The sequence below is a fragment of the Myiozetetes cayanensis genome, unplaced genomic scaffold, assembly GCF_022539395.1.
Source record: "Myiozetetes cayanensis isolate MyiCay16 unplaced genomic scaffold, myiCay2020 scf5-8, whole genome shotgun sequence".
In the NCBI taxonomy this organism is placed as follows: domain Eukaryota; kingdom Metazoa; phylum Chordata; class Aves; order Passeriformes; family Tyrannidae; genus Myiozetetes; species Myiozetetes cayanensis.
Window position 1 is genome coordinate 38857953 of NW_026087742.1, and position 26347 is coordinate 38884299.

At 34.6% G+C, this 26347-nt stretch overlaps 1 protein-coding gene across 1 annotated transcript in view; it reads left to right on the plus strand.

Annotated features, from left to right (window-relative positions):
• Positions 1–26347, plus strand: part of CNTN5 (contactin 5) — a 590743-nt gene that overhangs the window by 362653 nt on the left and 201743 nt on the right. Inside the window, 3 exon segments of the mRNA XM_050333940.1 lie at positions 9878–10096; positions 18981–19104; positions 23713–23888. Of these exon segments, the coding sequence (XP_050189897.1) occupies positions 9878–10096; positions 18981–19104; positions 23713–23888 (519 nt within the window).

Below are 26347 nucleotides of genomic sequence, written 5' to 3' on the forward strand. Positions count from 1 at the left end.
TAGAGAGTCCTGGTTTTCTGACAGGTAAACATGAAAGCAAAGAAGCAGTTCTTGCTAATAAGATTACTGTGTAAAATAAAACAAAGAAGTCTAACAAGTACACAAGAAATTACAAAACAATAACAACTCCCACACCAGGTATTCATCTGACCTGGATGCACTGACATCACAAAAGCCCATGTTTTCAGGTATAGTTTTGTGGGAATACAATGAGATGGCAATAAAGTTGTCTATGGAAAGCGAATTCTTTTTTTGAGGGGTACAGGAGAAAGAACAAATGTGGCTTTTGAAAGCAAAATCTGGTAGTTTTGAGGCAGTATCAGATATTGCATTTGAGTACCAGAAGACCAACTAGTATTTTCAAATTAGTTTAGGATTTTTTAAAACCTTTCTGAAAAGTGAGCAACATCCTAGGTTGTGTTTATTCTGGCCAAGTAGCTATTTGATCTCTTAAAAAAGCCCATGGTTTTACAAAACAGCAGGTTGTTTCCTTAGCACAATGATTATTAAGATTTTGACTGCATGATTGTGGTGTTAATAATTTAATTCAGTGTTTTGTATTAACAATGTCAGTTACAAATTTCTCCTTTGCTGTAGATTGATCTATTATTTTTCACCTAACATTGATATGCATATTGTTGCAGGAAGGAAGGGATATAAATAAGGATTTCTATCCATCTAATTACTTTAATTGATTTGTGCTGAAATAGTTGACCTTTAGTACCTGGTTCTCCCTTCACATTCAGAATTGTCAGCTCACTCTGATGATCATCAACGAAGGGGAAAAGAAGTTAAGATTTCAATTAAAAGCATGCAGTGTAGGCTAATCTATGAATCTCACATTAGTAATGCTCCATGCTTTCCTGATAGAGAATACGTGTTATGTTTGAGCTAAAAATATTATATGAAAAGTACCTGAAGAAGTACTTCAATGAAGTATATCTAAAAATTTACAAATAAAACCCACTCAGGAATCTTAGAACACTTATTCGTATATGTCTACAAATTACGCCTAGTAAATAGAACCCCTCTTTCAGGCCGAAGATCACAAGATATGTAAAATAAGCTAATTGCTATATTGTCTTTCTTAGGTGGCATGAGAGTTTTGATGCCCTCAGCTACCTACATTGTTTGCACTAAGTGCTATTTTTAGAAAAAAAACTGGCCTAAAACTCCTTTTCATTAGACAAACAGGCAGAAAAATTCAACACATTGGTAAAGTGTCAGACATGCCTGTAGTCTTTAAGATTGCACAAAACAGAAGTAATAAGTGTTAAGCTAGATGAAGTATGGTAATTAATAATGTTATGTTGCTATTGTTTGGATTTAAATTTTCCTTTAGTAAGTTCATTAGAAGAGTTTTCAAAAAGTTTTATATTTTTTACGACTGAAAAGCAGTTTTCATTATGTGACTTCAGGGAATATGAAAACGGTGCAAAGCCCTCACTGAACATAACAACTGTGTTTCAAGCCAATGCTATGGCAGAAACATACCCTAACTGATTGCAATCTGTATATTACATTAGCATGTTTTCAAGGAGAAAACATTAAGTGTTTTGATAGAAAAAATATGACAATAATCTCAAAGCACTTTTCTCAATTCATAGTTACTTTACTTTGGACAAATGGTGGTCCATAATTGGAATAAATTATTACTTTTATTATTTGTGTTACTGCAGTTGGAAGCATTCTGTAACTGAAAGTGTTTTACTTTAAAGTACATTTCGGTTGCTGTGGTGTATGTTGTATGTTGGATGCAAAGTGGGAATAATTGAGCATATATAATAGTAAACTATTTGCTGAATTTCGAGTATGGAATGGAGGTAAGATGAAAAATGATTGTGTTTTTGAGTAGGAAGGGAAGCAATGACTAACTCTACAAAAATATTTTTCTATTATCCAAAGTAATTCCTCATAAAAATTCATGACATTTAAATTAACTCTAACAGTATATTGTTCCAAAGATGTTGGTTGATTGGCTAATAGCCACTGGAAACATTCTTTACTATCTCTCAGCCAATATTTTAAGTTTTCAAATCAACTTCCTCTTTGTTATTTTAAAGGAAAATAAAATACATTCCTAATTATTTTTCCATGTCTGTCTATAATATTCTATGTTCCTAGATTTGGTGCCTAGTATAAGAAAAAGACAAATTCTATAAAGTGAGAAGCTAGTACAGGTTTTCAAATTAAACGATTGTGTTTCTTGAATAGACTATGAAACAATTTTTGGATTGAAGGTTTACCTTTTTTGCCAAAGACCTGGCAAAAATATTTTCTTTTTCCCCAATGAAAGATCATCTTGCACAGATAAATTTTCTCCCTTTCCATGCTATCACATCTGAAATGAAAAAGGTTGATGAAGACCATCAGCATATTTTCCTTGTGAACTTCCAACCTCTAAATCATCCAGCTCTGCTTCTTTGAAAACAATTCAAATCTCTTGATCTTCACTCCTCCACAGAAGAACCAAAAATTTTGAGCATAAAAGACTCAAATGAAGCTTGACTGATTTATGATGAGAGAACTGGAGAAAGGGAGGGTCTGGGTGGACCTTATTTTTTTTTACATGAAAGGCAAGATAGGAGTCGGCCTCTTCTCCCAAACAACTAGTGATTGGACAAGAGACCATAGCCTTGAGCTGCACCAGGGGAGGTTCAGGTTGAACATAATTTCTGGTGGTTTAGCACTGGAACAGGCTGCCCAGGGAGGTGGTGAAATCACCATACCTGGAGATGTTCTAGAAATGACTGGATGTGGTACTTAATGCTGTGGTCTTGTTGACAAGGTGGTGGTCGATCAAAGGTTGGACTCAATGACCTTGGAGATCTTTTCCAACCTTTATGAGTCTATGATTCTCTGACTAAGACAATGGAGAAGTGAACAAGCTGAAATGATGACATATTAGCTATTCATATTACCTTCCTTTAAATTCTGTGGCAAAAGTAGCCATTTATTGAGCCTGTCCATCATATCTCATGCCATATTCCTCTTCCTTTCCACTAACTGTAAAGTGAACCCAGCCTCACTAGATCTCATCCAGATTCCAGACATTTAAAATGAGATTCCCATTGAGGATTCCATCTTGTGGTTTCGTTTGGTTTTGATGATTGCCCACATATGTTGTTGTTTTGTCTTTTGTTTTGAGTAATAATTGGGATATAACAGCATCTTTAGAATAACATAAATGACACATGAAATAAACCACCAGAGTGGGAAATGCACAAAGGAGGATCAGATACACTAACCAGTTGTTGAGAAATCTGCTGGGTTCCACTTTTTCCATTGTTTTTTTTTTTTTTTCTGGGTTTGGGGTGTTTGTGTGTATGTGTGTGTTTGATTGGTTGAGTTTTGGTTTTCTTTTATGGGGGTGTGTGTCTGTTTGTTTGTTTTCTTTTGTTTTGTTTTGGGGAGGTTGTTGCAGTTAATATAATTTCATAAGAAAAAACATAAATTGTTTTGCTGTGTTTTAGTAGTTCTCATAGGAGATGATCTGGATGGACACCTTATCAACACAGCTTCCTGCTGTTCTTGCATCTTTATCTCAGGTTATTGCCAAGCTATATGTCATCAAACAGTTTAAAAGGAAATTTATGCACATGCACAGAACAAGGCAGAAAGCATATTCCTATTTAAAAACTTCAGGAGCAACATTGATACAACCCAGTTTACAGAATGAATGCATGTATTTTCATAAACTTAGAAGAGTGAAAACTTCCACTGAAACAATGTAATTAAGAGTTACAATGAAAAAAATGGGTTCGCATTCTTAGTGACATTTGATTAAATGTGCTAGCTCACAAAAATATACAAATGAAGGTCACATTTGCAAGTATTATAAGACCGACTACATTTTAATTAAATAGCTGAGAAATGTCAATGAGTTAGTAACTGACCAGAAGTCACTTAAGGAAAAAAAAGGAACGAAGAAAACAAAACCTCACCCTAAGAGTCAGAATCCGTTACTCTCCATAGAGTTAAACACTACAAAGACAGTTTTCAAAGAAGTTTTGGGAATGGATTCAGTGACTTTGCCTTGTCACATTTCTCTGTTTAAAGAAAGAATGTATTTTTGATCAAATTACCATGTACTATTGCTTGAGCTATCTTGAACTGTGCCTTTTAAAACAAAACTGACTGATGAAATATAGCAAGGATAGAATTTGTGGTTTATATTTTTACACATAGACTGTACCTAAGGAACTTGTGGAAGCATTTACTGTCCTGTGGAGAAAGGTCCCCTTGCCCTCAGAGCTGGCTTAGTTCTCCCACAGCACACATGAAATGAAGTCAAAGCTATTACAAATTACAGGAATAAACTTCTTTCACTTTATTTTGAAATTCACATTTTTGTTTTTCCCAATAGCAAAACCCCCTCAGTAATCAGTAGAAAACAGTTTCTCATTTACCTGTGGCACTCTTTTTGCTTGTTGTCTTGAACCTGACCAATCTGGTTGAAGACCAATCTGAATTCAGCATGTGCTGGAAATAATAAAAGGTGCATGAATAATTTAATGAGGTGATTCAGATTCATTAAAAATTACCAAAAATATTTCATATCATTATTTACTATTGGAAATCCACTGAGAAAATATACACTGGGAATAAAAAAAAAGTCATCTACCTTAAAAGTGTCATACCACTGTTAAAATTTCTATAAATCTGGTAGTTCTAGTTCAAAGAACTATGAAGGCTAATCCAAGACACTGATTTTATTGTGATTGGTTTATAGTTGCTTAATAACTTTACCATTTGGGCCTATATATTCCCTATTTGTGTCTTCTTGCAGTTGAAGGAAGCTCTGTATATTTCATCCCAGATACTTAACTTATTTCTCAGAATGAGTTTAGGGAAAATATAATTTCATTGTGAAATTCAACAGCATTTTGAGAACTACCCATAGGTCTTTGATGAAATTTCTCAAGATTTTTGAGAGTAGACTGGTAAAGCTAAAAAACACATTAGAGAGTAATATCTACTCTCCAGTAGTTTAACTATGTATTTAAATAATGGAAAATATAAATTTATTCTCCCAAATCTCAGAAGTCTAATCCAAACCAAATTAAAGGAATAATTTTACTGTAAATAGTACTCCAATAAAAATATATTTTAATTAAGCCACTGTAACTAGGCAGTTCAGAAGTCTAAATCTCTGAAGGCAATCGCTTGGATTAGGAAGTAGGTTTTATTTTCAGGTAAGTGTGATTTCTGCTGTAGTTGTCAGTAGCGATCACAGGCTACAGACTTTCAGTAAACAAAACAAGAAATATTTGCTCATGTATAATTTATTAACCATTTCTAGTTATGTTTTACAAGAGAAACCTTACTCAGATACAGCATCCCCACAAGCATGACAGAGCAACTGGAGTCAGGGTGAAATTTCAGTTGAGCACTAATCCCTGCCAAACAAAGCAATCACACCATGAAAGGTCAGAAACCAGAATATATAATACTATCATTATTGCAGGACCTTTTCACCACATGGAGTGACTTTAGTGTCTTCTCTTTCTTCCCATGGCACTTTGCTTTCATGCTGTCTGAGATCTTGCTGATTCCTTCGTTCTTTCAAACCCTGGAGTTATGACTGCAGAAGTAGTTTTCCCCATTCAACTAGATAACAAAGAATTTTAAAAAATATATTTCTTTTTAAGTTGGAGAAGAATCACAGTCTTCTTAACTTGATGAGGTAGCACAGATCAAGTCCATTTCAACAAGCTGCCTACACAAACTATTTCAGAAAAAAAGAAATTGTCGAAACTATTTCAGGATTGTTCAATCCTATTTACTGGAGTAGCTCATTGTATTACATATACAAAAAACCAGGAGAGTCATAGCCTAAAAATGAAAAATGTTACTTTAACAAAAACTGCACTTTGATTCAAACTTCTGCAGAAAGGGAGTCTACATGCCACTGGAGATTTTAGTATGGCTTCTATTTACTTTTGTCTAGCAGACTGATATATTGGCAAAATTACTGGAGTGAGTCCATTGCATTTTCTATTTTTTCCAGTCACACTTCCTGTTTATCCCTCCATGTTTGTCTATCTTCTTCACTTCATGTTTCTGTTCCTACAAGCTGTTCCAGGCACTCACCCTAATGACATAAAGTCTGATCCCAAACTAGGACAGGAGTACTTGTTAGCTCAGAAATTAATAGGAGCTGTTATATGCCTCATCTTGCAAGTTGGCATGTCTTTCCAATTAAAAAGAGTAAAATGATAAAGTATTTCATAGCATAATTTTGAAGGGATTAAAGGTTATTTTTCTCTCCTATATGTGTATAGTGTGCAATTTGTCCTGGTGGTAAATGAATTAAGTGTAATGGAGGATACAATTTTTTATGTGTCTGTTTATAACTTCATATATGTGTACTACTTTTTGTGTTTCTTGCATGCCTGGACAGCAGGGAGGAAGGCTCTTTATGTGTTTAATTGTCTCAATTTGTTTGCTGGGTGATACATCTGGCAGAACCTGGTAGAAGGATGCAAGGTTGTCTGAGGGACCTTTATGGAAGCAGGTGGAGATGACAGAATAAGAGACAGCAAGAAGGAGAGCTGAGTTTCAGATTCACTAGAGGAGTAGGGACTTGTCTGCACTTTATTCTCAGCATGTCATTGTGCTGAAAAAACCAATAATGAAAACAAAAGGAAAAATTACAATATAATATGTTTATGTGGAAACAGGCAGAGTTCTGTGCTTGTTCCACCCACTTTCCAAGCTGACAGTGTGGGACTGTATTAAATAGTCTAAGAATCAGGATTATTAGTATTCAATTTCTTTTGGCTAATCTCCATTTATTTGTGAAGGAAACAATGTACTACTCAGACTAACATGCACAGGGAGCTTGTCTATCTACCCAGTCAAGGGAGACAGTTTCATAACTTTTCCGATGAAATTACACAGGAATAAATATTTGGATTCTCTCAAGGTTGAATAGCTGATATACTCAGAAACATCATCTGAGGAACTATATTGTGCTATCACCAAATGCACTACATAGTTTAAATGGTCTTCAGACATTAGAGTATTACTACTGTTATACATAGGACATATGGTACATTTAACAGCCTAATAATACCTTATTTCAGTATTTATCATTTGCTGAAAAAGTACAGATGTAAAGTTTTCAAATTCTGTGTCCTTTACCACAGGGTAAGTAAAATAATGCTATAATATCGTGCTGAAAAAAAGAAAAGTGTCTGTATCTGCTGAGAGTTCTCAAGAAAAAGTACATTCATTATATATATGTATATATATTTAAAACCTCATTCAGATTTGTTATATTGTGTTGTAAAGTAGGCACCAAAGGCAGATCTGCTTTTTTTTTTTTTTTAATTATAAATTCTATCCAATGTGTATTTCTTCTATGTTTGTGTGCACTCTGAAGGAATGTCTTCCTAACAGTGAACGCCAGTGTTCTCTTTTTTTTTTCCCACCACCTGTAGAAATGGATCCTGTAAAACAGAACATGTACCATTGTTACAACTAGTTTACTTCTCTGTTAAAATATAACCACGGATAGTTCTGTGACACCACACTTTTTAGTTTAACATTTTAACATCCTTGTAGATTAGAGATCATCTGCTCACTGTGAGTTATAGGCAGAAAGTGTATTAAAAAGACAGAGATGTGGTGTCTTTTCAGAACAAGAGTGCTTTGCGCAATACCTTGAGTTCTTGTTACCAGCTACAACCTCACCACATCCCAGATTCATGTGAGAAAAATGGGACCGTGTCCTAATCTGTTTCCAGATTTCCTGCAGCATTTCCATGGGGTGTATAAAAGAATCTGAGCTGTGAGGATCTGAGGAGCTCCACAGTGCCCAAATAATTATCTCTCCTGCCACCAGGACTGCTATGTTCACCACCAAGCATTGCCACCTTCTTATGTAGGCCATGTTAGATAGAGCCTTATCCCTTTCCTGTATCCATATTCCCCAGGGAATGTCTTCCTCCTCTGCTCATGAAGAAAATGTCCATTTTGCATTAAACATTTAATGTGATAAATTTAACCATGAAGATTTCTATTGTAGCTCATTTATCTGAAATTCCATTTGGAAGGATCATAAAATATTTTTGTTCATAAAGTAAATTTGCAGTTGTTGAAAAAAAAAGTAAAAAATATAGAAATTGTTTCAAGTAACCTTAATGACCATGAGAAATTGACCTCGAGGAAATTAGAATTAAAAAAAAAAGTTATTTTAATGAGGATAGATTTTAATATAAATTTTTAAAGTTTTTTTAAATATTCCCCTGGAATTCAAAACATTTTACTTTTCCCTATGGAAAGATTGTATTTACTAAGAACTAAAGTACATCAATGTTACAAAATATTGAAGACATGATCTTAAAAGACAGTCAAAGATATTGTTGTGAAATCATATTTATATTCTAATGATACTTTTTCAAGAGGACCATACTATGTCTTAATTTATCAGGATGGTATTCTATTTTCCTTCTCTTTGTGGGCCAGGAAAGTTGATATTATGCTTATGATATACAAAACAGCATAATGCACATTATAAAGATTATTTGGGAGATAAGGATGAAAAACAAGTTTATTTGTGTCTTTCCTATTTGATTGTCAAAACTTAAATCCAAAATTTGAATGTGATATGGCTTCACAAATACTATATATATTTTGAGTTTGCCTAGGTGAAAATGGTAATTTTAAAATACTGGTCATCATTTGCCAAATTTCAGCTTCTTCTGAGGGGTAAAAGAGGTAAACTTTTAACATCTGATCAGAGACAAATAATGTGCTGAGATGAGCTTTTCTAAAACCTTAAAGACTCTAAGCATGCTCTGTCACTATCTTCATAAAGTAAAATGCATATTTCTCTAATTTTAAACCATTTGGAACATAAAATAGTCCAAAATATACTTATGCTTAGAATAGTTTTGCACAAGCTCTCCACCAAGGCCATGATCTAGTATTTTAGAGATTTTATATCAATTGAGTGTGCTGCTTTTTTGAACACTCATGGTTTCTCATTATTCATGTTATGCCCGTGTGGAGGATGTCCAATTTTAAATATTTATCACCAAATGGAAAATTGATAGAACAATGATCTTTTTTATTCCAGCCACTTCCGCTCATCCTCCAAAAGATCAGTTCCCTCATAAGCACTTTATATGCAGTCTGAATTCCTTTGCTCATCTATATGAATATATTTTTAATTTTTTTTTTTTTCCACCTCCATAAGACTGCTGCATTTTCAGGACAACTGATTTCCATAGTCTGTAATATTCAGCATTACACAGGGACCAAAAACTTAGGTACTGTTCTTTATTTGTAAACACTGAAATTTTAAATACAGGCTGAAAAGGCAAAAAAAGGGAGTTACAGAGACAGAAGAGGAGGTTAATTTAGCATATATATGTTTTTGAGAGAGATATTTGTACACATACAGACTCCTGGCATGCTTAGCTAGCCCACTTGATTTGCAGAGTAGTGCTGAATTCGGGAGCATATTTAGTGGTTTTGCATTGCACATAAAAAGTAATGAAAGGCTGTGAAAGAACGATGATGGCTTGGAATACACATTTCTACTATGTAATAGAAATATAGGCCATAGAAATAGAACTAAAATCATTGAAAACTCAAGTTTCTATAAATAAGAAACTAAATAACCACCTAATTTTTATATTATGATGAAACTGAAGGGGAATTTTCTGATTTAGAGTTCTATGCTGCTACCCAGTAGAAGCTTAGTCCCTCATCAATTCTGGGTTGTTTCTGTCTCTCCTTGTATAGATAATTTGTTTTTACTTTTCTACTGAGTAATTAAATATTCTTTTGAAAAGTGAAGAATTTTGTTTTATTTCACTGTTCATTTCTTGTTGTTTTCTTAGCTTTGGTTCTTTTTTTTCCTCAGAATATTCAGAAGCTGTTCCTGGTCTCCCCACTTCATATGCTGCTATCCTAAGAATCAAATCTGGTAGTTCATCTTTAACTTCATTTAATTCAAAGAATAGACCACGATTAAGCAGTCCTTCATTAGGAAGTGTATCTTCACCAGGCTGGAGAGGAGCTGCACAACATTACCATTCCCCAACAAACCTCTATCACTTTTCAGACACCTTCAAACATGATGGTAAGTCTTATTTACCACTCTGAAACTTTGAAACATTTTTCAAAAACAGCACATTTTTATCAGCTTAATTCAATATTTCTCAGATGTTATTTTGAATTTTATTAAATATCACAAAATGGAAATGAACTTCTTTCCTTTAGGTTCTTCAGATTAGTTTTAGTCACCACTTAAAACATTCTTTCTTAAAAATTTCTGTGCAGAAGAGTTTTATACAAGTGTTGTTACCTGAAAATAACAAACTAATGTTTTGAAATTCCATTATAGCACAATTTCCTCTAGTAGTAAAATCTCAATCACTTTATATATATATTCTCTTTGGAATTTTTCTAATTTAATCATGAATGGTAGTAATGTAAATTAAACATGAAGAGTAAATCTCATAAAACTACTTTTCCCCTAAATTACCTACTCTGTGTAGTCAACTCTGTCTTGCATGCACATGGGCATGCATGCATAGAGAGACATACTGGTGTGATATGGTGTCATTAAGCTTTACATGAAATAATTCATTGTAACAACAGACATTTTCTCGTGTCTGGTTACATTTTAAAAAGCCATATTTCTGATACCATTTCTTTAGTGATAACATTTATCTGAATTACAGTCAAAAGAAGGTAGAAAAACATAAAGAAACAGAGGGAAGGAGAGGGAGGAAGGTAAGGGAAGGAAGGAAGGGAGGAAGGGAGGAAGAGGTTAGAGAGCGTATAAACATTTAGTCTAAGGAGGTAACAGAGAAAAGAATTGTGAGTAATAATATATAGTTCAACGACAGTCACACAGTATCATGAGTGTAATAACAGGTTACTGCTCCTTTCAGCAAAGTCTTTCTCACTGGAAAGTGTCTTGCGTGAATGGAAAGTTAATGGTGTGTGCATGTGGTTTAGTATAGAAAAATGGCTTATATACAGGCATAAATATGTTCCCTGAATTAAGATTGACCTAGAAAGGAAACAATTTGAATCAAGTAAGTAGATAAATTCTGTTTGGTAACATTTCTAGAATTGAGGTATGTTTCTACATTTGTCCTTTCTCTGCAATATTCTTTTAAACAGTGACTAGATTGAACTCAGTTATTGACCATTCACCAGACACTGTTAACTCCTCACAGAAAACCTGATCTGGACAGGTTAAAATCGAAGTCCAGTATTAGAACCATAATTTATTATCTTAATATTTTACAGCATGAATGTCTAGAGACTGAAGGAGAAAGCAAAAAATACAGACTATATGAATAATATAGTACAAGCTAGAACCAGAAATCCTTGGCATCTCCAGTAATCATGGTGAAATCATACCTCAGGTATGATCATCCTACCACAGGTAGGACCTATGATATATGTCAGCAATCATGACTCTTACAGTGTAGAGGCCACATTCCAACCCTGCAGTTGAACCTCTTCCATTTTTAGAAGGAAATGAAAAACCACTGGCTGGAGACAAAATTATAAAAGAGCCAACGAATAGAGTACTTGACTCAGAAGAGAGGAACCTATTTCTGCTCAAGGCTACATAAAATAGTCCTAGAAGAGTTATTCCACCACTTATAGGTCTTGGTACATCGAGCTGTGTAGACAGTTGCAGAAACAGGTAAACCCAAGTCACCTGAATAATGTTTTAAAAGCCCTTGATTATGTGAAGCAGCTGTGTGGCACAAGCAGTGATATGGAACAGGACTTAGAAAAGACCAGCATACTTCAGATGTGGCAGAAGTCCAGCTAGGATAATTTAATCATCTGAGAGGACAAGAATACATTTGCTGTGGCAGCTGAATGCAACTTATTTCTAAACCTCTTAGCTCTGTTAATACCTTTATATCTGAATTAATATCTTTGGTATTTAAAAACCAGAAATAAATCACTACCTCAAACATCTGGCATTACACTTATTTATACTGTTAAATTTCTTGATTTTGATTTGGTCTCAAGGTGTTGGCTTGGTTTTCTTTTAAGTTTTTAGAGTTCTTGAAGGAAAGATATTCTAGTTATTGTCCTACAACTGCTATGTGATGATAAAGTTAAGTGGTCACGTTTATGCACCAGAGCTTCCTAAATAAGGAAATGCTACAGCATCCTGTGCACGTATATGGTAATGAAAGATCACTGCTTCAAGTGAGAGGACATTTTTAGGAGGGAGGAAACATGTTATTACAAGAGAGAATTTGCATTATTAAAACATCTAATATATGGCATAAATTCAGGAGTCAAGTTTGCCAAAGAAAACCCCCAAAAATACTTTTATTAACTGCTTAATTATACAAGTTCTCAAGTGACTTCTCAATTGATTTCCCAGCAGACATACTCAGACACCTGTCAGGGCTTTTAAGAAAGGTTCTTTTATAATGACTTTATACTATTTTGTTTGCACTCTCGATTCAACATGTGTTTCCTGATATATTAAAAGACCTGTGCTTTGGCTCACTGCTGAATTTAAACTATCTTGGATTATTTGGCGTAAACATCCAGTTAAGGTAATGCAGCCTTTCTCTTTAAGCTATGTATCAATGTGTAAAGTCATGACTAAAAAGTGTGAATAGAAAGTATGAATTATTCATTAAACAGTCTTGAAGAATCATAAAACTGCAAACTCTTACATTTTCTTGCTGTTCCAAAAACTTATAGAATTGCTGGAATTGAACTTAACCTTGAACAAGGACTCTTTTTTTTTTTCCTTTCATCTCTGGTTTGATATATTTTAGAAGAAAATAAAAAGAGGGTTTGTGTCACATCTATGTTTGAATAAATGTACCCCAAGATATGTAAGGTCCAAATCTAATTTTTGTTGAATGAAAATTCCTGATTTGCTACTATCTGCCAGATTCAGCATTTACTGGTCTGAATCAAAACCACAAACTACTAAATTTTTTTCCATTGTTAAAAATATTTGGCAACATTAATTCATGTGGCATGAGGTTTATGTATTGTAAAGTAAGTTTAAAACAGATTTATTTGTTTCAGACCACAGAATAGAGAAAGCATTTCAAGCAACAGGAAAAACACATATTTTCTTGCTTAGTACACAAATAAAAATGTTTCAGAAAAGATAAAACTGAAAATACGAGAAAATAATTTAGTCTCCTTTGCAGTGTAAACTTAATTATGCATGTACTGTACACTACTGCAGCATGCAGCATACTAGAATCAATGTACATACCTTGAGGCATGTATATATGCCTGAACTTACTTCAAAAGGAGTCTCCTCAAAGTTTCTTAACTTTTAACTTACAGAAACATAGTTTAGAGATTAAAATGTATTTTTGAAATGCATACATTACAAATATATGTCTGCTTCTATGTATGCAAAACAATTATTGTAAATTTCAGCCACCTTTATTAATGTTAAAATTCATTAAACACAGAATAATCATTGGAACATATTTTGTCATGATGTATTCATGAGTTTCTTTTTCGTTATATTAAAGGAAACTTTATATTTTGACATATGATATTAAAATGTATAGTAATTATTTCTTAGGTGTTGAGTGAAGGATTATATTATAGAACCTAGTTGTAAAATAAATATTGGCACTGAAGTTAATACTTTTCTTTGGTGTTTGAAAAAAGATAGTTTCTAGCTTCTAGTTGAAGAAAGCAGTATGTTTTCTTTGAAATCAGGGTGACTATACATCTAAAATATTTTCTGAATATACTGAACAGGTTAAACTGTCTGTTTCCATGATAACAAAGGCTAATCAGAAGATCTGTTAGATCATGTGGAGTGCATACAACTCCACAGGCATAAATTGGAAACAAAGGTAAAAAAAGGAAATTCAAAAGCAAGATTGATAGTGAGTAGCACTAAAATGTGATGAACCTTTATCAAAAAGTTTCTTTCACTTTGTAGGACCAATTTGAGATAAAACAGCACTGGTTTACTTTAATTAATTCTTATTATATGCATATTTCAGCAGCGTATGTAGCCTTATCAATAACTCCTTCAACTTTCTTAATGTATCCAGTACCTATATATATATATATATATATATATATATATATATATAAAATACCTAGGAGTGACAGATCATTGGATTTGTTCTGTGACGTATCAAGTAGGTACTTTTCTGGGTAGGGCCTGTATGTAGAATCCATTGTGTATTTTAGGATGAAAGATCTGTTAATGATCCTTCATTTTAGGCTGCTTTAGAAGTTCTATCATTTTACATCATCTTTTGTAGCTTCTCTTTAGAAAATTCTTCCATCTCCACAAAATTCTTCCATCTACAATAAGCATTTGAAACGTAGTGGGAAAAAAAATAAAACAATAAGAAAACATTTTTTTCCTGATCCTGTAAAAACTTGTTTTGTTTTGTTTTGTTTTTTTTTCATTTTTCTGAGTTACTCTGCTTTCAAAGAAGAACTACTATCACCCTTGTTCCAACTGCTGTTTGGACATATTTTGTCAGTGTATCAGAATAACAGCTGAAAATAAGTGTTTGATCTGAAGATCTGTCTAGTCCACCTTCAAAGGGATTAGCAAAGTCACCTGCCATTACTATCACCAGCAGTAAAAAAGTGCTTCTAAAGAGACATGAGTAGATGAAGGTGAGAAGACCTGAAGGAATACTTCCTTCCCCCATATTCACAGGCTGCCTGAGCATATTCCTTCACATAACTTGTCCGCTGTTTCTTCCCACCGGTAGCTCAGACTGAGAAGATGGCACCAAAAAGACTATTTAGGCCAGTCATATGGCTTTAATGGTACTGTTGCATTGCAGACAGGGTTCAACTATAATAATGACATTTGATGCATGTGCCCAATGCAGTGTACAATTTGCTACACCTTCTCCTTCTGCAGACTATTATATTGTAGAAATATTATTTAAGAAAACATTTACAATAACCTCATTTCTTTTGTTCTTTAGAAGTACAACACATAGAATTATCAGACACTAAAAATAATACTGCCAATGCAGCTTCAGTGAAGGTGTTTGAACAGGGACATATTTCTTTCCTGCTCACCTCTGTGTTGCCAAGGTTCCAGGAATTAATTCCTTTTCATGCTGTATTTATTGACCTGGAATTATATCAAGAATGACAGCAAGAAAGCTGACTGTTGAGGAATGACATTATTTCAGTTGCTGTAGAATTGAAAGTATAGGAAACTTAATTCTCATCTGCATGCAGCTTGTTCTCATAGTATCAGTATTGCTCAGCAAGAACTAAAGAGCATCTGATTTTTTTTCCATCAGTAGTTGAGGGTGAGAAAAAAAAGTATGTCTGTAGGTAAGAGAGAGAAACCACATTTTGGCAACTGTCCAAATAGCAAGACACACAGATTCCAGTTTTCATTCCCATGAGGATTTAAATGCTTGATACTAAGAAGTCATATAATCCAGTATTTTTTAAGTAGGAAAGTGCTGTAAGTAGAACACTGGTACTAAAAGAATATTTGAGCCTTGCTTTCAATAATATTCTAGAATTTAAAAGAGAAGTTTTACTAATGTTCTGAATGTTTTCCTTATCCTTGCCTTTCTGGACAATACCAGTTTAAATGGTAAATCCTAACAACAGTGTGTAGTGCTTTTGATTGCCTAGATTGAAGATGGCAACTTAAGCCTTGTAAGGAGACCACAAACTAGGTATTCCACTGGTTGGTTGCAGTGTACACCAGTAATCCAAAGACTCACTGGTCTTAAATAAGAGAGCACTTAAAGCAACCGGTCTTCTGTATCTTATTTAATAAAAGCCTGTGTCAGGAAGAGAAATATTCCCCTTGAGAAGTTAAAATAGTAAATTGAAACATACATATGCTAATATGTATGTCAAATAGTCATATTGCGTTATGCTCTTGCTTAAGTTAGAAAGAAAAACCAAGATGTGGATCTCAAATCCTGCAAGGCACACTCACATAGGACTATGTGGTTTAAGAGCATGGGCCACAGTTAGCTAAAACATGGGTACAAAGAAACCTGATGCCTTTGGATCCTTGAAGGCATCAGAAAACATACATGTGTATTAAAATATATGTATGTGTGTAAGTATATGTATAGCTTATATATCCACATATACAATGATATATAAATTAAATAGAATAAGAAAATAAGGGCAATAAGGAGAAGGTCTGGGCTATTTCCCCTGAAAGACCATACAAAGCAGACGAACCAGTCAATGGTTCATGAATCAGAACATTTTATTTCAAGCTCAGACAGAGGGCTTGGGTGACTCCACTGTCCATGGTTTGAGGGAAGTTTCCAGCTGTCTGTGGGACCACCGTGTGTTGTAGACTGGGGCTGGATGTTCTTCCTGGTCTTTAGGTCAATGTCTTTGTCAAAAACTGCAAAAATCTCTGTCTGAGTGGCTGAGAAAGGGGACAAGAGTGTGCCATGGTTGGCTCCTGTCTTTGTGTGAGCTGTCTTATAGTACAATGTCCTATGGGTATTTGTGAAACTGGCAGACAGGACTCATTCATTATTATGTTACTTCAATTATTCTACTACTTATATTATTCCAAATAATCTCTGCCAGTATTTCACACTCCATTTGAAATACAGATAAGCAGCTAACTACATCTTTTAGAAACATGGCTTGCATGCACTGAACTTTCTCTGTTACCTTTTCCTTCACTGTAGGCAGAAGTAAAATCTGATCTTCTCAGTTCACACAGCACAAGCGTCCATTTGGCCACTACGATTAAGAACACAAGCTTCCATCTAAAGAGTTTAGAGTTTATTTTTTTAAAAGAAAAGTGGAATGCAGTACCACTGTTTCAAAACATACAGGTAGAAGTAACACCTGTACTGCTAGTAACACCATGATCTTTTCTTTTCAGTAGTCCTAGACTTTGATCTCCTCTCTCCTAGAGAGGAGATCAAATCATTAGTCTTCATTAATATATTCCCTATCTATATGCCTACTAATCTGCATGAATAACACTTAAATCTAAACCTGTGATTTAGATTTGCTATCATTAATTAAACCTTGGTTTTGCTAAGCTCTAGCTCGATGTAAATTCTGATTATTTACACCTATATTCATTAGTATTTTCTTTTGTGCAATGTAAGAAGCAGGTAGGCAAATTATAAGAAACAATTCATACAATGTTTTTGTATTCACATTTTCCTGGCTCTTAAAATAAGTTTTGCCAGCTACATCCATTGCCCCTGTGATATTTTCAACTGCACTGCTCAAAATTTAATAACTGAGTTAATCTCAACTTCAGTAATATAAGCACATATCAGAAATCACTTGTTGTGGTTGTTTTGATTTTTTAAAATAATGTAGATATTTTTTCCCGAAAATATATTTCTGCCAATAAACCCTACTGAAGTAATGTACCTACACGGTAATGTACATATGCAAAACAGCAATCCACACTTCTTAACACAGTCCTACAAATAAGGTTAATAAACTGGAAAACAGAAACTACTATTTGCTGCTGCTTTTATTTGCTGACTTCACAAACTGTCAGCCTAATTATTTGAATCTATTTCAGTAGAAGTATGCACACATGAAACTAAAGGTGTTTTGAAAATCTGCATTTGAATAGTAGTGTAAAAAGACAAGAACTAAGTGCATAATAAGTGTGTCATCACTAAAAAGAAAGGTTGAATAGCATAATGGGGTTTTATGTGGTCTTTTCTGTATTAGAAGACAATTGAGAAACCCCAAATGTAAGAATTTAAAGATGGAAATTTGCATCTCAAAATCAGCATACTATGACCAATGTTCCCCATGTTTCTCATCCTTTTTCAGACCTCAAGATTTTCTTCTCTGTACCAAGATTCATATTCTCTTTCCCTGTCTACCCAGCTTTTCTGAAAAAGTTAGCTGAACACAAAAAGTTTTAGTTCCCAAAACTGTGAAACCATAACATGTGGTTGAAGTTGTGTGGAGTTGGTATAACATTGCAGTAAATAATTTTTGTAAGTCAGTGACTAAAACCCCAAGTGTTCAGGTGTACCTTTTTTACTTCAGGCTGGTTGGAAAAATATAGCAAGATGTTATAAATTGTTTCATGTGTCATACTGTCCTCAGTATGAACTGGAGGACATCTATGACATGAACACATAAAACCAGAAAAATGACAGAGAAAACCCTGCTCCCTTATGTTTCAGTGCAAGTAGTAGGGAAATGTAACTTTCTCTCCATACTAAAATCACTTGGATAGTGCCCTAAATATGAAGAGCACTGTGGGATTAAATCATCCAAGAGTCTGGAGTAAGTCTAAAATTATTGAAATTCTACAGACTTCTGGTGCTTAGTGAGAATTTTCGTTATTCAGAACTATGTGATCAGGATTGCTCTGCTTGCAACCTTTCACTTTTCTGAAGATTTATACTTCTCACTTCACAATCAGAATGAATTGGAATCATAGATGGATTCTATGGGTCTATCCAGCATTTCTAGTTCAGAAATGTAAGTTCTTATCAAGATATAGGTACATGCCAAAATTAGGGAAGACAGTTGAGGAAAATTAAATGTCAGATTTAGCTATATATTATTTAATAATAGCCACCAGTTGCTGCCATTAATTTTCCAAGTGATTTTTCTTAGCAACTCCTTGACATAAAGGGAAAAAGTGTGTATTACTTTTCTGTGAGATAAGCTGCTACAAGCAGCAGGAAAATTTTTGTTTACCTTGCTCTCTATAAACAGAGTTAACTCCTCTTAATTCTCTTGAGCTTCTCACGAGACTGCAGACGTAATGAGAAAGCCATTCTAAGGCATAATAAACACTTAAACCATACTATGTATTTTATTTTTCACTTAATAGTATTTATTTTTTTTTCTTTTAAATATTGCTTTCTAATACAGCATCTAAAAAAATGGAATATCAGCCTCTTAAAAACAAACATAATTTTGGATACTTTAATCTCACACTATAAAAGCTATAATGTATTTATATGTTTTTCAGGTTTCCTAAACTGTAGTATTTCTTTTTTTCACAGAAAGTGTGGATTATGGGCCAGTGTTTGTACAAGAGCCAGATGATATTATTTTTCCAACTGATTCTGAAGAAAAGAAAGTGTCTCTCAATTGTCAAGCTCGTGGAAACCCTACTCCCACATACAGGTATCTGGTTTAGAAATTTTTTTTTAAATTATTTTTCAGAATGTTAGCCATTGCAATCCTGCTGTGAGAATCAGTGTACTTTGGAGAGCAACAGAACAGAAACAGCTCCTTGACAATGGTTTTCCTGATTGAACATTTTTTTTCTGATCCTGAATAAACAAGAAGCCCAAGTGGTAGTGATTAAAGACAAAGCAATACATGAAGTTTCAAATTATATGCTCTCTTCATCCTATCTATCCATGGGGAGGGACTCCTTTTGTCCACTTTATTGACTTGTGTCTGTACCAACTGACAAGATCAAAATCTTTAATTGTTTGTTGGAGTTTTTTTCCTAATCATCTATAAAGCTGCAAAATATTATCCCATTTTATAGGGAACGCAGCAAAGAACAGGTAGATTAAATGACATGATTATGCACTGCAAGATACTAAAACTGAGACAAATCTCATGTCTTTTCACTCACAAGCCTAGAATTTTATTCCTTTGTAACCATTGCCTGTTGCTTATTTTTCCTTACATACTCCTATCCCACACTTATCCTAGAAAGACCTGTTATGACACACCTGTGAGCCTAAGAGTCCAGTTTATTAATGGTGCCCCACTTACAGGTGGAAACACTATGTTGCAGATCACCTTATCCATTTGTTATATCTGACTCTGATTTGTATTTTATGCAAATTCCAATTGATGTAAGACGGTGGGGGGAACATATACTTGGCTATTTTTGTCCATATACCCTTTATCTTTTCTCATAGATTCATTCTTCAATTACGAAGGGAATAAAAGGACTCTTATTGTTGTGTTTTATCATAGGTGGCAACCATCAATTCACGCATTTTATCTTTTGCCTTTTACATTTATTTGACTTGTGGATTCTTCAGAGTTCTGGATGAATTCTCCTTAGAGTTATTTGAATCACAACACTTGTATTTCTGTAACTGGAAGAGATTCAAAAGCAGTACCATCCTTAAATATCCCCACCAAAACAGCACTCAGTCTGCCTGTTTACAACAGAAGTGACTCATTAAATGGATCTGATGCATGACACAACCTCCCCAAACAGCACAGTCATGACTAAAACATGTAACATGGGATTAGGAATGAGTGGCCAGAAATTCTTCAAATTGGAATAACATGAGTTCCTCACTACTACCTTGCACTCTTCTTTGTTGACATTCCTTGTGTAATTTTTATTACATGCTGGAGATTAGTTGATTAAAAAAAAAAAAAAATTAGTTCCACACACTGTAAAACAGTATCAGTCCATTAACACAGCATGTGACCACGGGGAAAAAGCTCAAATTCCCCCCCTGCCCCCAAGAGAGAGAAACCCTTTGTTCATGTCTCCCAGACAAACCCATTATTCTTGTAGAAATTTTGTCTTTGGAGAACCTATGTAATCAATCTCCTTTCTTTCTTCATCCAACCATTTTTTGCATTTTCCAAGCAGAATGCAATCAATAAATACAGAATTTTTGTCATATTTAAAGAGTGGCTACAAAGAGTGTAGGGGTTCTCTCTTCATAAAGAGACACACGGAGAAGATAAGGGGCAGCAAGGTTTCATACAAGAGAGGTTTCATCTCAGTTTAAGAAATAATTTTTTTACGTCCTCAGGGACACGGCAGAGTCCCCAATCACTGCAGGTTTCCAAGATGCAAATGAACAAGGTGTTTGATAATCTCATCTAGGCTCCATTTTCCATGAAAGCCTTGACCAAATGTTCTTTCAAGGTCCCTTACAACTAGGGCTGTTTTATGATTTTGTTATAATAATTTCTTCAGTTCTTCAGAGATTAATAGGTGTCAGCAGCCTCATAAACAAATTTTCCTGACAACTGTTCCTGCAAGGAGAGCTTTGACCTGAAAGGCCTAATTCAAACAGCACAGTTTAACTTCTCCCTCTGTTGCTGCCACTTGTCTGTACCACATTTGATGTGAACACTACCGTTCGGGGGAAGAGAAAAGAGATACGAATTACTCTGTGGGGAATATACTATTGTCTAGGACTGATGCAGAGAGAATTTAGCCTCAAAAGGTCTGTAGAGAGGCAAAGGTTTGTGTATGCCACTGCACAACTTTTGGTATATGAAATAGTGAGAAGAAGGGATATCTACGTATCACCAAAGACCCTGTTCAGCTACACTGGACAATGGAAATATTTATTGACATGGGCTGTGAGGCCTATGCTGCTAAGAATTACTTTCAGTCAAAAGGAAAGCACAGTATAAAGTTATTTATTTAAAGTTGTATTAAAGGAACATGCAAAGCACTCATAAAAATCAATATTAAGTTCTCTTTCCCTTTTTTTAACCAGTTTCCTCAGTCTGTATAATTTGAGGCATAGTGCTCATAGCCTATTTACAAATTTTTTATTTTTCTAGGACTTTTCTTCATTTTAACAGAATGGAGAATGCTCACATCATTTCAGATGCTGTTCTTCCTTGCAAAGAGCTTTGTTTCCCCTTGTCTAAGCTGTACCCTGAAATAACCATTCTTAATTTTTTCATTTTCAGCCATGAACTTATCTAGATGCACTGGTTTAGGGAATAACTCCCTCAGAAAACCTGATTGTGTTTGCATAGCATTTCTACAAGTCATACTTTAACATCACAAGTCCGGATCTGTACAAGAAAAAACATAACTGAGATCCCTTTGATGAGAAATACAGACATTGACATTTCAAGATCAGTTATTTTCGTATTTTTGTTTCACACATAACATACGAGAATATATGTATAAAAAGTCAGCTTTTATTATGATTTCATTTAAAATATTAAATAATAAATTGTTGAAGATTTGAAATTCCTTTACTTTTTAGCTCTTTATTGTATGAATCTGTTTAAAAATGTAGTGAATCCTACCAATATTTCCCTAATATTCTTTAAAACACAAAGAAATTGTCAATAGTTTTTAATTTCTTACTATAAATGAAGCAGAGATCCTCTGCAATCAGAAGACCAATCATGAAAAGACAGTACAAATAACAGTTTCACAGTTCATCTTAATGCTGACAATTCTGACCTTTGAATTAAGCAATATTCAGAGTTACTTCATCTGAATTCTGCTGTCTGTACCTCATTCACCATGAATGTTAACAAGATAGGGTGAATTGATAATCATTTTGCTTCATTAAAGTTACTTCATTCTGGAGTCTAAATGTTGCCAAGTTCTTCCAGCCTTTGGAAGTTCCTGGAAATTTCCTGAGACAACTTTAAAGTTGCAGAATCATCGTGAACTAGTAATGAAGGAAATACCTGTGCATTATAACTGTACCATGTCTGTTTACACTCTTTATCTCTTCTTTACAGTCTTCTAAGAATTTCATGTTCTATACAGTTTGACACAAAAGCAAATCTAAAAGTCTTCATATGTGGGTGTTATTCTTTAACTGAGATATTGCATACACACACACAAGGTTATTCCAGCCTGTTGGAGTCTATTAATCTACCACACAAGATTTTTACTCTTGCAGCCAACAGACTATTGTATGATTTACTTTTTCAGTCTTCAAGATGAATGAGAGGGGTCAGACTTTTTGCAGAGAATGTCTGGAACAGGAGGGAAACCTAACAAGTAAACCCATTTGCGCAACAAAAAATTATGAGACTCTTAGGTTACTTCTGAAGCCTCAGAAACATAGGTGTTTATTCTGGAATTATTCAAAGTTTTGGCTTGGTTGTGATACTTTCTGACATGTTTCCTACAATCTGGCTTTTTCCATCCTATCTTTACTCCCATTCTTGTCTTTACTGCTCAGGCTTCTTATTTCGCTCCCAAACACCTCCCAGACTCAGCATTCCCTCTGCAGACTCTTTTTTTGATCTTAGTTTCCATTTACCTAGTAGTTACTAGGAATTTTCCTTGGCCATCCACCAGCTAATTCCAGTCTCTTCTGTTCCAGTCTTTTCTGAATTTTGTGTATACTGATCCAGCGGATATTGTCTTTGTCCATTGCCAAAACTCCTTTTTTTCATAATGGCCTATGTACATCAATCTACCTCCCTCCTCTTCACAGGCCTTGCTCTACAGGCTTCTGTACTTATATGAGATTTCTCTGTTTCTTGGGACCAGAGGATCAAATGCTGAAAGAATGGGAAAAAAAGTTTCCCTGTTTTCATGCAGTGCAGACTCAGCTCTGTTAACTGTTAAACTCAGCTGGGCCTAGGGTTTTAATGATAGAATATGAATTGAAACTTTGATTATTGTAGGCACAGTCAACGCCCTATTTTTGACAGAAAGAATGCATCTGCTATTCAGTTTTCAAGTCTGAACCCTTTGTGGACATCAGTATTTTTGGGAGATAAAAAAGAGGGAAAAAAAGAAGACATTATTTTCATTCAGCATAGGCAAAACAAAGAATATCTTTTCTCTTCACAGCTGAAGATCTGGTTTTGCTTGTGTTTTTTTTCAGGAAAACTTAGTTTTTGTCAGACACGTGTTGTGGAATGTCTCCATCCAAAGTTTTGCCAGGGTATTGGTTTCCTGAGGAGGGTATCTTTAAGTAGCTGTCCCCATTACAACTGGACTGTAAATTTCTGTAGACTAAGCTTGATACCTTCATTTCACTATGGAATGCTCAGGTAATTATTTTTTTCTTTTTTCCTTAGATGGCTTCGAAATGGAACTGAAATCGACATTGAAAGTGATTATCGCTTCAGTTTAATAGAAGGAAGTTTGATCATCAACAACCCCAGTGAAATGAAGGATTCTGGACAGTATCAGTGTTTAACTACGAACACATTTGGCAGTATTCTTAGCAGAGAGGCTGTTCTTCAGTTTGCATGTAAGTAACACTTTTTATAACATTGATAAATCAGATGATTACACTACTTGATAAAGTTCTAAATTGTAATTTAACTATGTTATGCAAATCCACTGACTTTGGCCTAGGATCTCAAAATTAGAAACAAAACGCTTAGAGGAAAAGAGCGGTTTTCTGTGGAGTTACTTTTAAAAACGAATCAACTATCAGGGAAAGTAACTCTAGCCCATCTCAAATGCTGTACTTTAATGCTGTACTTGAATACTCTGCAGTGATATACTTCACTCATTGCTAGTTTCCTGAAACGTCTATCATTTTGGTGCACTATCTGAGCAGGAAAAAAAGAGCTGTAAACTTAGGAATAGAATGAAATAAAGTACCTATATATCTTTTGGATAGTCTGCATCTCTAACTATATATGTAAGAATAGTTTTTTATGTATATATGTATACAAATATATATGGTTTATGTCCATGCTTATGCATACATATCACATATACTTTCACACATTATGAAACTGAGGGGAATTTTTGTAGTTGTTAATGGAAACTGAAAACACCTTAGCTTTTGAAATTATTCACTACAATATACTCTCAGAAGCTATCCCCAATTCAAATAAATGCTATGGTCTATCTATAGCATGCTCTTTTTCAAACATACTATCAGGAAAAACAGGGCCAGAATTTCCCTCCAACCCAAGTTTCCCTTCAGCACTTTACAGGAAGATAACCAACATATTTTCAGTGGTTTGTCTAGATGAATCCTACCATGAGTGGTTTTTAAGAATCAGGGATGTAAAAAGAACTCCATCCTAATTTCTTAGATCTTGCTGAAAATAAGACATTACCATGAGACATGTTGCACACATAGCCAGGGCTGGAAAGCAGTGGGTTTAAGGATAGGTTGCCTATCTGCATGTCTACTAACACAGCTGGTGGTGTTGGGAACTCAGCAGATCTATTATGAGGTCTGAGACTCTCCCTTAATCTACACCTCCATTAGAGTCAGACCTCTTAAATCTATTGCTGTACTCTTATCCACTGCAGATCCTGTCAGGATGTTTGGAGATCATGGCACTATTCACCTATTTCTGAGGTGGGAGTAATAATCATATTTGGCAGTTTCCTCATGCCAGGGCAGCATGTTTAAAACACCTAAGCACCACAACTGTGGTCTTATCACAGTATTACTGAACCCCAGTTTTAAACGTAGTTTCTGAGAAAATTCTGCTATATTTTATCTTTGAGAAAAGAAATCTATCATAAAACAATCTCTTGGTTAATGAAACCAACAACTGGTAAATATAAATAGTTCCTGGGCTCTGAACCTGAAATTTCTGTTCCATCTCAGGAGTATGGCTAAAAGATGCCTATTTGACTTCCAGCTGAAAAAAAATACAGAGAAAGTGAGAGCCGAAGCTCAAATAACAGAAGGTCTATGAGGTTTCAGTAGCTACATCCACAGTTCATTCAGGACCTCATGTGCTTATAGTTACAATATCACCTCTTCTAATAAAACAAATTTAGATAAAGCTGTAAAAAACAGAAAAAAGAGACTGGATTTCATGGGTTTATTAGATTTTTAAGTTCATATTACCTTACACACCTGCTTTTGAAGGTATGAAAATTATTAGGTTATTATGTCTGGCATGTGATTCCTGTTCATTAAAGTATTTGGGAATTGTAATGAAAGTTTCTTATGAAAGTTTAATGGAGGAATGTTAGCTGGAAGTGCTGAGGTGTAGCAAATGATGCTGCAGAACTTGAAAGAGAGAAGAGGCTCTTATAAGGACATAGAAATCTTTTAAAAAGTATAGAGTAATGATCGGTTGAAGTTCTTTTAGAAGTTTGTGAGCAACTTTTTCACAGGTGATACCCAAAAAGGCAGATTAAAACTGTTTGGAGACAGAATTTTAAACCTTTAAGCAGTAAGGTATTTATTTGCGACATCGGGGTAGCTTCCAGCTCAGGCTGGACAAAAAGCTCCAAAGTGATTGAGTGAAAACAAACAATTTATACAGTTTCTAACTGTGATTACAACATAATTACATACATATTCATAATATTGCATCATTAGATTATAATGTTCATAGTAGGTGGATTCAGGGTGGAGTTTGAGGTGTGGTCTCTATTTTGAGGAATAAATTAGGGTAGTTCCGGTCTTACCTTCATCCTGGGGTCGCAAATCTACTCCTCATCGTCGGGTGACCTCAGGGACCTTCTGTTCTTTCCATTGTTCTATGTTCTGATCGTCCAGGCTTGAAGAAAACCTTGGCTTCAGGTCTATTTCACCTATTCAAATGTCTACCTTAGCCTATTTGGCTATAATTTATTACCTCTGGGCTCTTTGTGCAATGTATCTGTGGGTTAGGTCTACAGAATTTGTACAGAACAAAATCTCCTTAGAGCAATACAGAAACGGGGGGGGAGATAAGGGGTTCTTACAGTAAAAGTGTTTTCGATTAACTCTTCTAAAGCCTT